The sequence below is a fragment of the Pelophylax lessonae genome, assembly GCF_965119305.1.
Source record: "Pelophylax lessonae genome assembly, chromosome: 9".
In the NCBI taxonomy this organism is placed as follows: domain Eukaryota; kingdom Metazoa; phylum Chordata; class Amphibia; order Anura; family Ranidae; genus Pelophylax; species Pelophylax lessonae.
The window spans coordinates 77,258,492-77,272,115 of NC_138776.1; the positions used below are offsets into that span (position 1 = coordinate 77,258,492).

The 13,624-nt window shown below is 43.0% G+C and overlaps 1 protein-coding gene across 3 annotated transcripts in view; it reads right to left on the reverse strand.

The window, feature by feature from the left end:
- Positions 1-5,884: 5,884 nt before the first annotated feature.
- The window catches only part of GPR26 (G protein-coupled receptor 26), a 70,771-nt gene continuing 63,031 nt past the window's right edge, over positions 5,885-13,624 (reverse strand). For all 3 annotated transcript variants that reach the window (XM_082268444.1, XM_082268442.1, XM_082268443.1), the window contains one exon: positions 5,885-6,310. In XM_082268444.1, coding sequence (XP_082124570.1) covers positions 6,076-6,310 — 235 coding nt within the window. In that variant the 3' untranslated portion in view covers positions 5,885-6,075. The remainder of the gene's footprint in view (positions 6,311-13,624) is intronic.

Sequence of the window (13,624 nt, forward strand, 5' to 3'; positions counted from 1 at the left end):
GCAGTTTCTGCCATGTATATGATATTACAGCCTGTTTACAAACAATCTGTATAACATATACAGTGAAAAAAAGGTATACATTTTAATTTATCCCTTATTAAATGGCCTAGTCGGAAGTCTGAATAAGATAAATTGCAGATTGACAGCCATGGTGCCAGCATATGCAGGGATCAACAATATTGGACATAGACAACCTCACCAACTGACTATATTTAGAGAATGATCAGCCAGTTCTCCACGGGTGCCAAAAACGTGAGATAGCTATTCAATCTTCACTAAGATCAAGAGACATGCATCTCATTCTCATGGATTTCACAATCGGATAGGTTAAAGCATATCTATAGCCAAAACGTGCTTACTGTCTGTGTCCCATTGGGGAGATTCCCCTTCACTTGTTGTCTTCTACACACAACAGTTGTCACTAAACCAAGCGTCTCCATTGGAAGATTTCCCTCTATTTCTATTTGGAGACAAATCAAAATTTTGTATTGTCAGGATTATTGGGGACATTAAATAAAAGAAAAATTGAATCATAAAAAGGCCATGTATATTCAGTTCTATATAGAAATTCTGAACAGTACAGCATCCATTTTGTTAGGGGTGACTAAAAGTTCATGTTCTTTTGCAAGATGTCTTTACAGAGTCTTGAAGTTCAACATAAGATCTTTGTATTTCTTTATGTCGTAAATAATGAGGCCCTATTTACATCTCATCAGATAAGAGATAATGGTAGTGCCAGTCCAGATTTTAGTCTGTCTGTATTTCACAATGAACAATAAGTTCAGTATATTTCTTTTTAAAGGTTCATTTAAAAATACGTTTTAGAAAGCATCATCATGTGTAAGATGTATACAGTGGGTACGGAAAGTATTCAGACCCCCTTAAATTTTTCACTCTTTGTTATATTGCAGCCATTTGCTAAAATCATTTAAGTTCATTCTTCTTCCTCATGAATGTAGACATAGCACCCCATACTGACAGAAAAAACACAGAATTGTTGACATTGTTGCAGATTTATTAAAAAAGAAAAACTGAAATATCACATGGTCCTAAGTATTCAGACCCTTTGCTCAGTATTCAGTAGAAGCCCCCTTTTGATCTAATACAGCCAGGAGTCTTTAGCGTGATTCTAACTGTCAGGGGGCGTGGCTAGTGAAGTAACCACCGAGACATGCGATCCTATATAGCAGGATCGCATAGCCTCTGTGATCACTTCAGGGAGAATGACAGACGGCTGTGTTTACATCAGCCATCAGTCCTTCTCTCTCTGCTGCGGGAGATCACAAGTGGCCGGCGGCCATCGGAGCCACCGGTCACACGCGCTGGCTTCCCAGGGAACGAGCGGGGGTGGTAACACGCTGCCGGCAGCGCGTGCTTGCCCCCTACAGTCTCCTGAGCGAGCGACGTAGGGCTACGTCGCTTTGCCCAGCAGCGGCAGAGTGCCGCAGTAAATGTACGGTGGGCGGGGTTAAAATGTTTAAAGTGTTGTCTGTGGATAGTAAAATTTACATTGTTTGTCGCCATGCAGGGGCATGTGCAAGTTTAAAACATCTAGGGTGGGACAAATTTAGATGGGGGGGGGGGGGGGGGCACCCGCTTTATGTCTTGCCCAGGGCAGCACAAAACCAAAATACACCACTGGTTGTTGTTTCATTATTTACTGCATAACAAAAATGAAGTACAACATATTGAATTATATCTTACCTCAATTTACAGCTGATGGGCTACTGAAGAACCATTTTTGATTGGCTGCTATGTTATCAAATAAATATGTGTCATGGCACATTGCTGTTTAGTCTATCACACCAATATTATTTATACATGATGGGCTGCCTCCCCATGGTTAATTTAGATAAAAAGCCACCTCTATTATTTTGTGTAGGCGATAGGCATTTAAAGTCATACTGGGCTCTATCTGTCAGGGCAAAAGTTTCAATGACACTAAAAAGGTTTCTTTATATATATATATATACATATATATATATATATATATATATATATATACAGTAAAACCTTGGTTTGAGAGTAACTTGGTTTAAGAGCGCTTTGCAAGACAAGCACATTTTTAAAAAAAATTTTGACTTGATATACAAGCGATGTCTTGATATACAAGTAGCGTCATGTATAAAAAAGAAGAGAGGAGCCTCTATAGTGTAGCAATATGGTTACATTTAATGAAGGTTCAATATTTAGCAACTCACATGGTTGATGATTAAAACATGCACATCTAAGTATGCAGGCATCTGGGGTAAAGCTGTCCACATAGACCATCTTCTGCACAGCCATCTTCATCATCCCTTCCCCGCTGCACTCCACTAGAGATTCAAAGCCTCACTTTCAGATCACTCTACTGCAGGCTATTCTTCCCGGTCACGATTGCAGACTGACAGTGGTGAGAGTCAGTGGCTCAGAAGATGGTCTATGTGGACAGCTTTACCCCGGATGCCTGCATACTTAGGTGTGCCCATTTTAATCATCAACCATGTGAGTTGCTAAATGTTGAACCTTCATTAAATGTAACCATATTGCTACACTCTCATCTCTCTTATATTCTGTAGCTCTGCTAGATTTTGCTTCTAATCCCCTTGGGAAGGCTGCATATTGTGGATGGACATTTTATGGTTACACAACCTATCACATTGCTATAATCTTTGTATATAGACTATAAACTGAAGGACTTGTGAAACGAATCATCTGAGTTTCCATTATTTCTTATGGGGAAATTTGCTTTGATATAAGAGTGCTTTGGATTACAAGCATGTTTCCAGAACGAATTATGCTCGCAATTCAAGGTTTTACTGTATATATATATATATATATATATATATATATATATATATAGAGTATATAGAAAAAACTATAGAAAGTGTTTCAAATCAAATATTATAGGTCCCAAACTTAATCTGGGGTCCCACTTACAGGCTGTGCAATTTACTACTCCATAAATGAATCTTGTCTCATGAAACAAATGTTGCCTCCGAAGGTAGAATTGAATTAAAGAGTAAATTTACTTTTCTGAGAAAAAAAAAACATTCAGGGTTGGTAATAAGAGCAGCTCAAGTGCTGCCTAACAAAGGTAGATGTGGTTATGTTCTTTGTCAAGGTGATCATTATTCATAATGATCTGTTCTTTCATACTGTAGACCCACCGCGTCTTCTTCTGGTGTATGCTGCTTACCTTTTTTGCACAGGTTGGACATTGGAATGTATTAGGGATAGACCGATATGTTTTTTTTCAGGGCTGATACCGATATTTTGGTCACAACGTATCGGTATTGGCCGATATTTTATACAATTAAAGTTTTGAAAAATAAAGAGAATTTTTGACACAAATCTGGTACTGAACATGTTAATTTTTGTTTAATGCTTAATGGCTGGCTTGCTGGCACCCTGTGGTGGCTGGCTGGCTGGCACCCTGTGGTGGGTGGCTGGCTGTCTGGTACCCTGTGGTGGGTTGCTGGCTAGCTGGAACCCTGTGGTGGGTGGCTGGCTGACTGGCACCCTGTGGTGGGTGGCTGGCTGACTGGCACCCTGTGGTGGGTGGCTGGCTGGCACCCTGTGGTGGGTGGCTGGCTGGCTTGCACCCTGTGGTGGATTTCTGGCTAGCTGGCACCCTGTGGTGGATGGCTGGCTACTTGGCACCATGTGGTGGGTGGCTGGCTGGCTGGCACCCTGTAGTGAGTGGGTGGCTGGCTGGCTGGCACCCTGTGGTGGGTGGCTGGCTGGCACCCTGTGGTAGGTGGGTGGCTGGCACAGGGGCTGTGGGTGGCTGGCTGGTACAGGGCCTGTGGTTGGCTGGCTGGTACCGTGCCTGTGGCTGGCTGGTACAGGGCCTGTGGGTGGCTGGCTGTCTGGCACCCTGTCTGTGGGTGGCTGGCTGTCTCGCACCCTGTGGTGGGTGGTTGGCTGTCTGGCACCCTGTGGTGGGTGGCTGGCTGGCACCCTGTGGTGGGTGGTTGGCACAGGGGCTGTGGGTGGCTGGCTGGTACAGGGCCTGTGGGTGACTGGCTGGCAGGTACAGGGCCTGTGGGTGGCTGGCTGGCTCGCTGGTACAGTGCCTGTGACTGGCTGGTACAGGGCCTGTGGATGTGGGTGGCTGGCTGGCACCGGGCTGCTGTGGGTGGGTGTATGGCTGTGATACACTCCCACGAGACTAGTCCTGACTCCAGACATGGCTGTCCAAGGCAAGGGAGGCAGCCTCAGAAGGCATAATGACGTCATAAAAATATCGGCAATAGCGGCCAGTTCCAGGGCAGAGACCAATATATCGGGGAAAGTGCATATCGGCCACCGATATATCAGCCTTGCCGATAATCGGTCTATCCCTAGAATGTATATACAAGCATGGGCACTAGACTGCTAGATCATCCTCTGGGTAAAATGCCCGCAGCTAGAATAAAATGTAAGGCCAAGATGGCAAAGGAAAGGGGAGCCTCAAATTGACCACCGGGATAGGGGGAAAAAACATAGGCACCAGTAGGCACTGCTACAAAAGCAGATAAATATTATCTGTAAGTGTGATGCGCGAAAGGGCCAATTACAGGATGGGTCCAGGAGCCCAATTACAAAAAGGACCAGGTGTCCAGTAAAAAAGTCATGGTTTATTCCAAACGAGTTAAAAGCATAACAAGGTGCTGCACAGTAGTACCAGTGGTTGACCAGACACAGGCTTCAGGCAGGAGGAATGTACTGGAAAACATGCCCCGAAACATGTTGTCCTGGCAAGCGGCCTAACTTCCTGGTGTTTCCAGTTGTCCGAGGTTGTATCAGCAGACTTCCAGGTCTACCAGTACATTCCTCCTGCCTGAATCCTGCTCCTGGTCATCAGCTGGTAATACTGTGCACATTGGCGTGCAGACTATTGGATTAGGATATGCACTCAAGAGCACAAACACACATGCGTTAATGTCAGTGGACAGTGTCAGTAGAGCAGGGATTGGAGTCCTGTTGGGGGGCTTTGGTGAAATATCAAGAGGTCTAAACAGACCCCCGATGTCGCACTTTTGAGACAGAAAAAGGGATTGAGAACAGAGCTTCCTCAGTCCCTTTCTCTGCAGCCTCTGCTGCACTGGACAGTGAACTAATGGGAAGTGCTCTGTGCTGAGCGGCTTTCTGTTAATTCACAAACTGAAGCAGCACTCAGTTAGGAATGAACACAGGAGCGACTGGTACAGATCATTCACTGTGTTCGCTCAGAAAAGGAAGGGGCAAGTAAATTAAATATTTACCAGCCCCCTCCCCCACTCTACTTCCTGAAACATCCCCCACAGCAGCTGGTGGGAGAGGAGGGAAGCTAGCAGCACTACAGGGTGGAGACAGGGCTTTAGCAAGCAGGGGAAATCAGCATTGCAGAGGGTGATTAAGGTGTGCCCATGCACACCTGGCACACCCGTTGTGCATGCCTTTGACTGTGCAGCATCCTGTTATGCTTTTAACTAATTTGGAATAAACCATTACTTTTTTACTGGACACCTGCATCCATCCTGTCATTAGCCCCTTGGCACATCACACTTACAGACAATATTTATGTGCTTTCCTAGGAGCGCCTGCTGGTGTTATGTTTCTATAGACATTGGAATGTGACTGAGTGAGTCAAGGAAGAGAAATAACTTAAGTCCATTCATTATCAAAATCCACAAGATACCTATTTTGAGCAAATGGTGACCTTTACTCAAACATACGATTGTCAACAGGCAACAATATCAAAGTCATCAAATGTTCTTAATCAAGTAATAGACAGTACCTGCAGAGACAGATCCACAAATTAATGGAAATGTACAAGTAGGTAGATTTGTATTATCAATCAGTGCTTCTGTGTTCCGTATACCCTGATATACAAGTCTGGAACATTTTTCTGTGGTGGACTGAAAATTGGTCAGGGATCAGAGAATGATATCCCGCAGAAAAGGTATTTTCTTAAAGGAACACAAACTTTTCATAATAAATTAAGGCATAAAATTACAGCAACATAAAATAGGGATTATATTCCATTTAGAGTACGTAGTTCTCATTGTTGTAAGGATCTGCACATGTGCCTGTTTGGCAAAATGGATTCTCGTAGTTTCCAGAGGTTATTTATTCAGCAGTGGTTGGCACCAAATGTCCTACATAGGAGTTGACCCTTCGCGCAGAGGAATTGCCAGAGCTGCGTTTCAAGAGTTTGTTGACCATGTCTCGACAGCAGGTCTTATACTGGTTCCGTAGTAAACAATACACAAATGGATCCGATAAAGCTTTGCTGTATGCCAAAAATCGACTTATTATGCCCCACTGAGGATTTATGGTGGTGGAAGAAGAAATCTCGACCAACCTGTAAAGGAACCAAAACATAGTTTGTTCATTACAATCTCAGAAATGTGGACTACGGTACATAGGAGCCTCACAAATATAAAGCAATCAATATTTTCAGCTAGTGATGGCCCATCCTGATATATGGACTACATTTTCATGTACAAGTTACAGATTACAGATTATAAACCGACTTCAAAGGTTATGTCACACATATTTAAAATATTGATGGGAAACACATTTATATTTGCTCAAGATGCAAGATAGCTGACGGGGGCAGGCTGGAAAGAGGTAAGTATACAGATCTATTATATATAGGGTAGATAGGATAGGTAGCAGCGAGAGGGAGGGGGCATTTTTAAGAATAGTTACGGTAAGGCAGAAATTTAATTTTCAGGACTAGCTGGCTTGGTAAAATTTTTTCTATGTTGCATGTTTCATATTACTTTCGGGGCATGAGTAATTGTAATTGTTTTGAAATAATTTGCACCTGGTTTTGCCTAATGTGTGTTATTTTCAAGTATTTTTAGTGCATTTATTTTTTTTTATTTGATATTTTTCTTTAGATTTTTATGAATTGTGTTAGAATACATTTTAATTTGTGCTTGTACTGAATAAGGTTTTCATGCATATGTTTGTTGAATATGTCTCACTGGAATAATCCTTTCTTTGGGGACATTCATGAGTCTGATTTAAGATTTTCGAGGGGAATTTATCCAGTGGTTATAGCATGAGCAAGATTCTAAAATTAAACATTTCTACGAACCCAAGCCCCATATATTGTCTTGACTACTAAAAAGAAATGCACGTTGACCTGACCCAGCTACTGAGTCCTGTCCGAGGCTAAAAAAACAAAAGGATTTCTATGGGTATGGTGTCAGCCCTTCCCAGTTCTGTTTTGCTACACTACTCAAACCCTGCCACTCCACTCATCTCTGAAACCCCCACTGATTATTCTGTAGTCCCAAGATAAAGAACAAAGGGCTAATTACCCTCCTTAAAGAAAATGCACATGTTTAAATTACTAATGTTCCCCTATGTCCCTTTATCAATCAGCTTAGCTTATGCCCAGGGACAGTCAACTTCTTGTTTCAGGTCCCCCAGCATCCATTGCATGGCTTGCCATTCCCTTTGTGTTGCATCACAAATGCTGGTGTGCTAACGTGATAAAGCATACAGTATCTCACAAAAGTGAATACACCCCTCACATTTTTGTAAATATTTTATTCTATCTTTTCATGTGACAACACTGAAGAAATTATACTTTGCTACAATGTAAAGTAGTGAGTGTACAGCTTGTATAACAGTGTAAATTTGCTGTCCCCTCAAAATAACTCAACACACACCCATTAATGTCTAAACCGCTGGCAACAAAAGTGAGTACACCCCTAAGTGAAAATGTCCAAATTTGGCCCAAAGTGTCAATATTTTGTGTGGCCACCATTATTTTCCAGCACTGCCTTAACCGTCTTGGGTATGGAGTTCACCAGAGCTTCACAGTTTGACACTGGAGTCCTCTTCCAACAGTCTTTACAACATCATAGAGCTGGTGGATGTTAGAGACCTTGTGCTCCTCCACCTCCTGTTTGGGGATGCCCCACAGATGCTCAATAGGGTTTAGGAGTGGAAGGAGGAGTGGAAGAGGACTCCAGTGGCAACATGTGAAGCTCTGGTGAACTCCATGCCGAAGAGGGTTAAGGCAGTGCCGGAAAATAATGGTGGCCAAACAAAATATTGACACTTTGGGCCCAATTTGGAAATTTTCACTTAGGGGTGTACTCACTTTTGTTGCCAGCGGTTTAGACATTAATGGCTGCGTGTTGAGTTATTTTGAGGGGACAGCAAATTTACACTGTTATACAAGCTGTACACTCACTACTTTACATTGTAGCAAAGTGTCATTTCTTCAGTGTTGTCACATGAAAAGATATAATAAAATATTTACAAAAATGTGAGGGGTGTACTCACTTTTGTGAGATACTGTATCTCTTCCAGCCAGATGAGCTCTCCAATAGGTGATACTAAAGTCTTGTTTTTTTGTTTAAAAATAACAAACGTTATACTTACCTCCTCTGTACAGTTGGTTTTGCACAGAGCAACTCAGATCCTCCTGTTCTCGGGTCCCTCGCCATCACTTCTGACCCCTCCTCCTGCCAAGTGGCCTCACAGCAAGCAGCTTGCTATGGGGGCATCCGAGCTGAGCTGCTGCTCTGTGTGTCCATTCAGACATGGAGCCTCAGCTTGGCCCTGCCCCCTTTCTCTCCTCATTGGCTCACTAAAATTAACTGACAGCAGCAGGAGCCACTGGTGCCTGCTGCCATGTCTCAGCAAATCAGGAGGGAGAGTCCTGGACAGCTGAGTGCATTATCGTTGGATCGAGATGGGGCTCAGTTAAGTATTAGGGGGGCTGCTGCATACATAAAGATTTTTTTATCTTAATGCATAGAATAAATTAAGATTAAAAACCTTCTGCCTTTAGAATCACTTTAAATGCTCTGCCTGTTTCTGTCTGTGTGTGGTCAGCCCTAATTACTACATTACTCTCACCTGCGAGGCACTAGACTAAGAGACCCAGAGATTGTGGGATATATAGTTTCCTCACAGGAAATGTTAGTTCTCAGACTACAGACAGAGGTCATGCATTAACCTGTGCAGTGCCATGCCCCATGCTTGAAAACAAACAGAAACTTGTGAATGTGAAAATGTATTCTATTATAGCCTGTGTGCACAGAGCAACAAATAACACCATGAAACTACACGATCAATGCATGTGAAAAACACAAGATGCAGGTAGAAACGTTTTTAATGAAAAAAGAAAGTCAGGTGCGCTAAATTCACATGTGTCACACATCAAAACTTGGGTGTGTCACTATAATAAGTAACCAACCAACCTCTGCAGTGTGTACCTTGGTTGATGTGCACTAAGAGGGTGCATGGTATTACCAGAAACCCTGGTGCTGACAAATAAAAGGTGATGGATGAAGTAATAATTTTCAATGTGATAATAACAACATAATCAAATGGTGCTTCACAAATAATGCAAAATAAAGTCCAAAACTTCAATGTGAACCACCTAAAGTGTAAATACACCCCTGGGGGGTACACAAGTCCCAAAATCCCACACAAATAATACAGTCCACAAACGTGTATTGGATAAAACTGTGAAGGTGCAATGGTTCCACCACCTGGATAGGGATTGGCCTCTTACCATAAGAAAGAGGTCAAGGGCGGATAATTAACCCAGTAGTGTCCTAGGGGTCCCGGGGGTCACCTTGGGATGTGCAGACAAAATTGGCCTCTTACCAGATCGCTCCAAGTATGGGCAAGTTGTCTCACTTTTCGTATTATGTCCCAATCCCGGTCCTCTATCTTCCTGGGGGTTCTCTCTATTATCCCGGATGGAGGCTTCAGCTTGTGGCTCATGAAAATAAATTAGACCATAGTGCAGTACCTTGGGTGGTTTTATTAACAAAAGTAGATGCACTTACATTTAGACGGTCATCTCAAATCACAAAAAGAACCAATTCCAATAATAGAGGCCGAGACCACCTGCAGTGCGGTCCGGCAACCAACGATGACGGCGCGGCGCTCCTCTCTGACGCGTTTCCACTCAATAGTCGTCTACGGAGATAGGAGTATGCCTGCACCGTCATCTTCCGCCCTTAAAAAGCCAATGTGTGACGCACTTCCGGTGTCCGCAGTATCCTCCTTCCTGTGCGTGCACAGGAAGTGACCTCACACAAGCAGTCCGTCCCGATACTTCCTGTTATGGAAAATAAACATCCGGGTCAAAGTCCGTGACGCTACCATAATCAGCACGATCGCCACCCATATAATGGAGACCGATCCGGCCGCCACAGGAAGTCGGGATCTGGGCTAACTAGTACTATACAGATGAAGGTCATATATGAAATGCCCAATACAATTCCATACGGTACAAAATAAAATAAAAAGCCGCAATGCTTCTCAGCTAATTCCAGCCATTATACAATAAAAAATATAAAATATAAAAATATTGAAATGCAAAACCCTGCCATCAATATAGGTAGGTGAATATTTTTGCACAATATTAAATAATATTTAAATCACATGTTAAAATAATAAAATCAATAAAATATTACCTCAAATTAAACATGATTTGGGCAATAAGAAAAGAGGAAAAAGAAAGCCAATAGGTAAATGACCTGCCTGTTATCAAACAAGATGTGTCACTATGTGTAAAGAGGAGAAGGGAGCAAGATTTGGCGAATCTCTAAACCATTCATCTGTTATTAATGAATGAGTTAATGTCAAGATCTACATTATGTCCTAGGGGGCGGGAGCTCTTCAGCTGGTAAATCCAGAAGGTTTCCCTTCTGGATATAGTCCTTCTCAAATCGCTACCTCGCCAGTGGGGAGTGTATTTCTCTATTACTACCACCTCTAAATCATGATGTTTCTTGTGGTGGTATATAGTACAATGTTGGGATAGGCTGTGACCTGGAAAACCTTTCCTTATGTTTGCCAGGTGTTCACAAACGCGGATACTTGCTGTCCTAATGGTCCTGCCTACATATTGTTTTTTACAGCTGCAGGTCACAAGGTAAATGACCCCTTTAGTATGGCAGGTAATGAAGTCTTTTATGGGAAAGCTTTCTCCGGTGACAGTTGATGTGAAGGTATTGGTCCTTTTGGTCTTAGCACTTCGACAGAGATTGCAATTTTTACATGGATAGTACCCCTTAAGATTGGGAAAGAGGATTGGGGTTACAGGTGGTTCTACATATGTCCGAGCTATCGTCTCCTTCAGGTTTTTGGCTTTCCTGAAGATCATCTGCGGACCCGTAGGGAGGACTGGACCTAATACTTTATCCTGCCTCAATATGTTCCAATGTTTACGAAAAACATGGTTCATCCATCTGTAGTTGCCCGAGAACTGCGTGATGAAAGCAAAGTCAAAACTTTTCTTAGTTGTTCCTTCATCTCGTTGAACGGTCAGTTCCACTTGTGTGCAATCTTCTAACTCCTTCATCTCTCTATCCAATGTAATGGGATCATAGCCCTTCTCTGTGAAGCGTTGTTTCAGAATTTCTGCTTGAGTGTAATAATCAGAACGCTCTGTACAATTCCTTCGTATCCGCCTGAATTGCCCTCTGGGAATAGACTTTAGCCATGCTGGATGATGGCAACTATCGAGTGAGATGAACCCGTTCTTATCTGTGGGTTTGTGGTAGGCACTTGTTACGAATCCATTCCCTCTTCTTGAGATGACTAGATCGAGGTAATGTACTGACACAGTACTCCAGGAATAGGTGAACCTAATGCCCCAACTGTTTTGGTTGATATGAACCATAAACTGGTGTAAACTCTCCTCGTTTCCTTTCCAAATAAAGATGGCATCGTCTATATAACGTCGCCAGAACAGCAATTCCTGTATCCTCTCGGAAAAAATGTTCCTATCTTCCCAGAGTGCCATAAAAAGATTGGCGAGGCTGGGGGCAAATTTAGCCCCCATCGCCACGCCTTTCTTTTGGAGAAAAAACTGATTTCCAAAGTAGAAGTAGTTGTGTTCCATGCCGAATGTGAGTAATTCCAGGATAAACCGCCTTTGTTGTATTGGAATCTCATATGCCTGGTCCAGGAACACACTAGCTGCCTCGTACCCCATATCATGGGGGATGACAGTGTACAAGGACGTAACATCCGCGGTAACTAGTAGAATGTTCCCCTCTACTTCTAAATTGGTGATCTCCTGTATACACTGGGAAGTGTCCTTCAGGTAGGCCGGAGTTTCCCTAACTAGAGGCTGCAGGAAGAAGTCAACGTATTTGCCTATCCTAGATGTTACGGAATCTATTCCGCTCACTATAGGTCTTCCTGGAGGTCTAGTCAAGCTCTTGTGAACTTTTGGAAGATAATAGATGATTGGTATACGTGGAGCCAGTGGAACCAGGAATTCTTTTTCCTTTTCACTTATAATACCATCTTCAAAGCCTCTTTTCACAATCTTTTCGAGCCTCCTCTTATAAGTCCCAGTAGGGTCCTTCCGAAGGATTTGATAAGTGTCTCGGTCTGATAAGAGGTTTTGCATCTCTTCTAGATAATCCTCTTTATTCAGGAGTACCGTTCCCCCTCCTTTATCAGCCGGTCGAACAATCAGATTTTTATTGTCGCATATAGCTTTGATCCCTAAAGATAAATCTCTTTGGGATAGGATTTTCATATCTTTCTCCTCCAATTCCCTCAGGACAACCTCCTTGAAAATTTTGACATGATCACTGGACTTGCCTCCAGGATTGAACAAGGAAGCATTCCTGAGGTTGGTGGGTATACATGCGGTCTGACTGTATGACACATAATTCCTTTCTTTGGCGTTGCACAAAAAATGTCGTTTTACATTCAATTTGCGTATAAATTTGTGCACGTCAACAAAGGTCTGGAACTTGTTGAGTGGTTTTTTCGGGGCATATTTCAGTCCCTTGTTAAGCGTGTGTTTTTCCTTTTCTGTTAAAACCACTCCACTCAGATTGAAAATTCCAGGAGTATCTACTTTTTCTTTTTTCCGTGCGCTGCCCCCCCTGCAGCCTCTACTGGTTTTTTTCTTTTGGCTTTGCTTGGTCCCTGGCCTAAAAAACCCTTTGGCTTGGAATTAATGGGGGTTGATAATAAGCCTCTTTTTGGTGGGTGCCTTTCATCCTCATCCGAATCATCATAACTTAATGATTCGTATCTGTTAGGCATCGAATACCTAGACTCTTGAGGTGTATGGGATGATTGGGAATAATAACCAGTGTGGTCCACCTGTCCTCTAAACGGGGATCTAGATCTTGATCGTCTCCGATTCCTCTCATCCGATCGATCCCTTCTGTTATATCCGGTGTTTGGATGTTCTTTTCTCTTTTTATCTTCCCATTTAGCCTTCCCCTTACCCTTGGGTGGGGGGGGTGGTTGTGTCTCCCTTAACGGTCTGAAGTTCCTATGATAGGATTGCCCACCAGTAACGACACCAGTTTGGGTCGGCGTTCCGCCAGGATTTTCTCCGGGGAGGTTTCTGGTAGGGACCTCTGGAGGTTCCACAAAATCCACTTTTCTAGTTGACTCTCCTGATGGTCCTTCTCCTGGATCTAAGGGGGTGACACTCATAGGTTCTTCTCCTCCTTGATTTAATTGCCATTTGAAAACTCTCCCTGAGGAGTAATCGTCCAAATCACGGAAATACTTCTTCCTCTTTTTGGCTTTCTGCGTAACCTCCTCCATCGTCATAATCTCTCTTAATTCTTGATTATAAACTTTGTAGGCTGGTTCCTGCATTAGGGGTGTTAGTTTCTCTTTAATTTCTTGAATCTCCTTGTTTAAT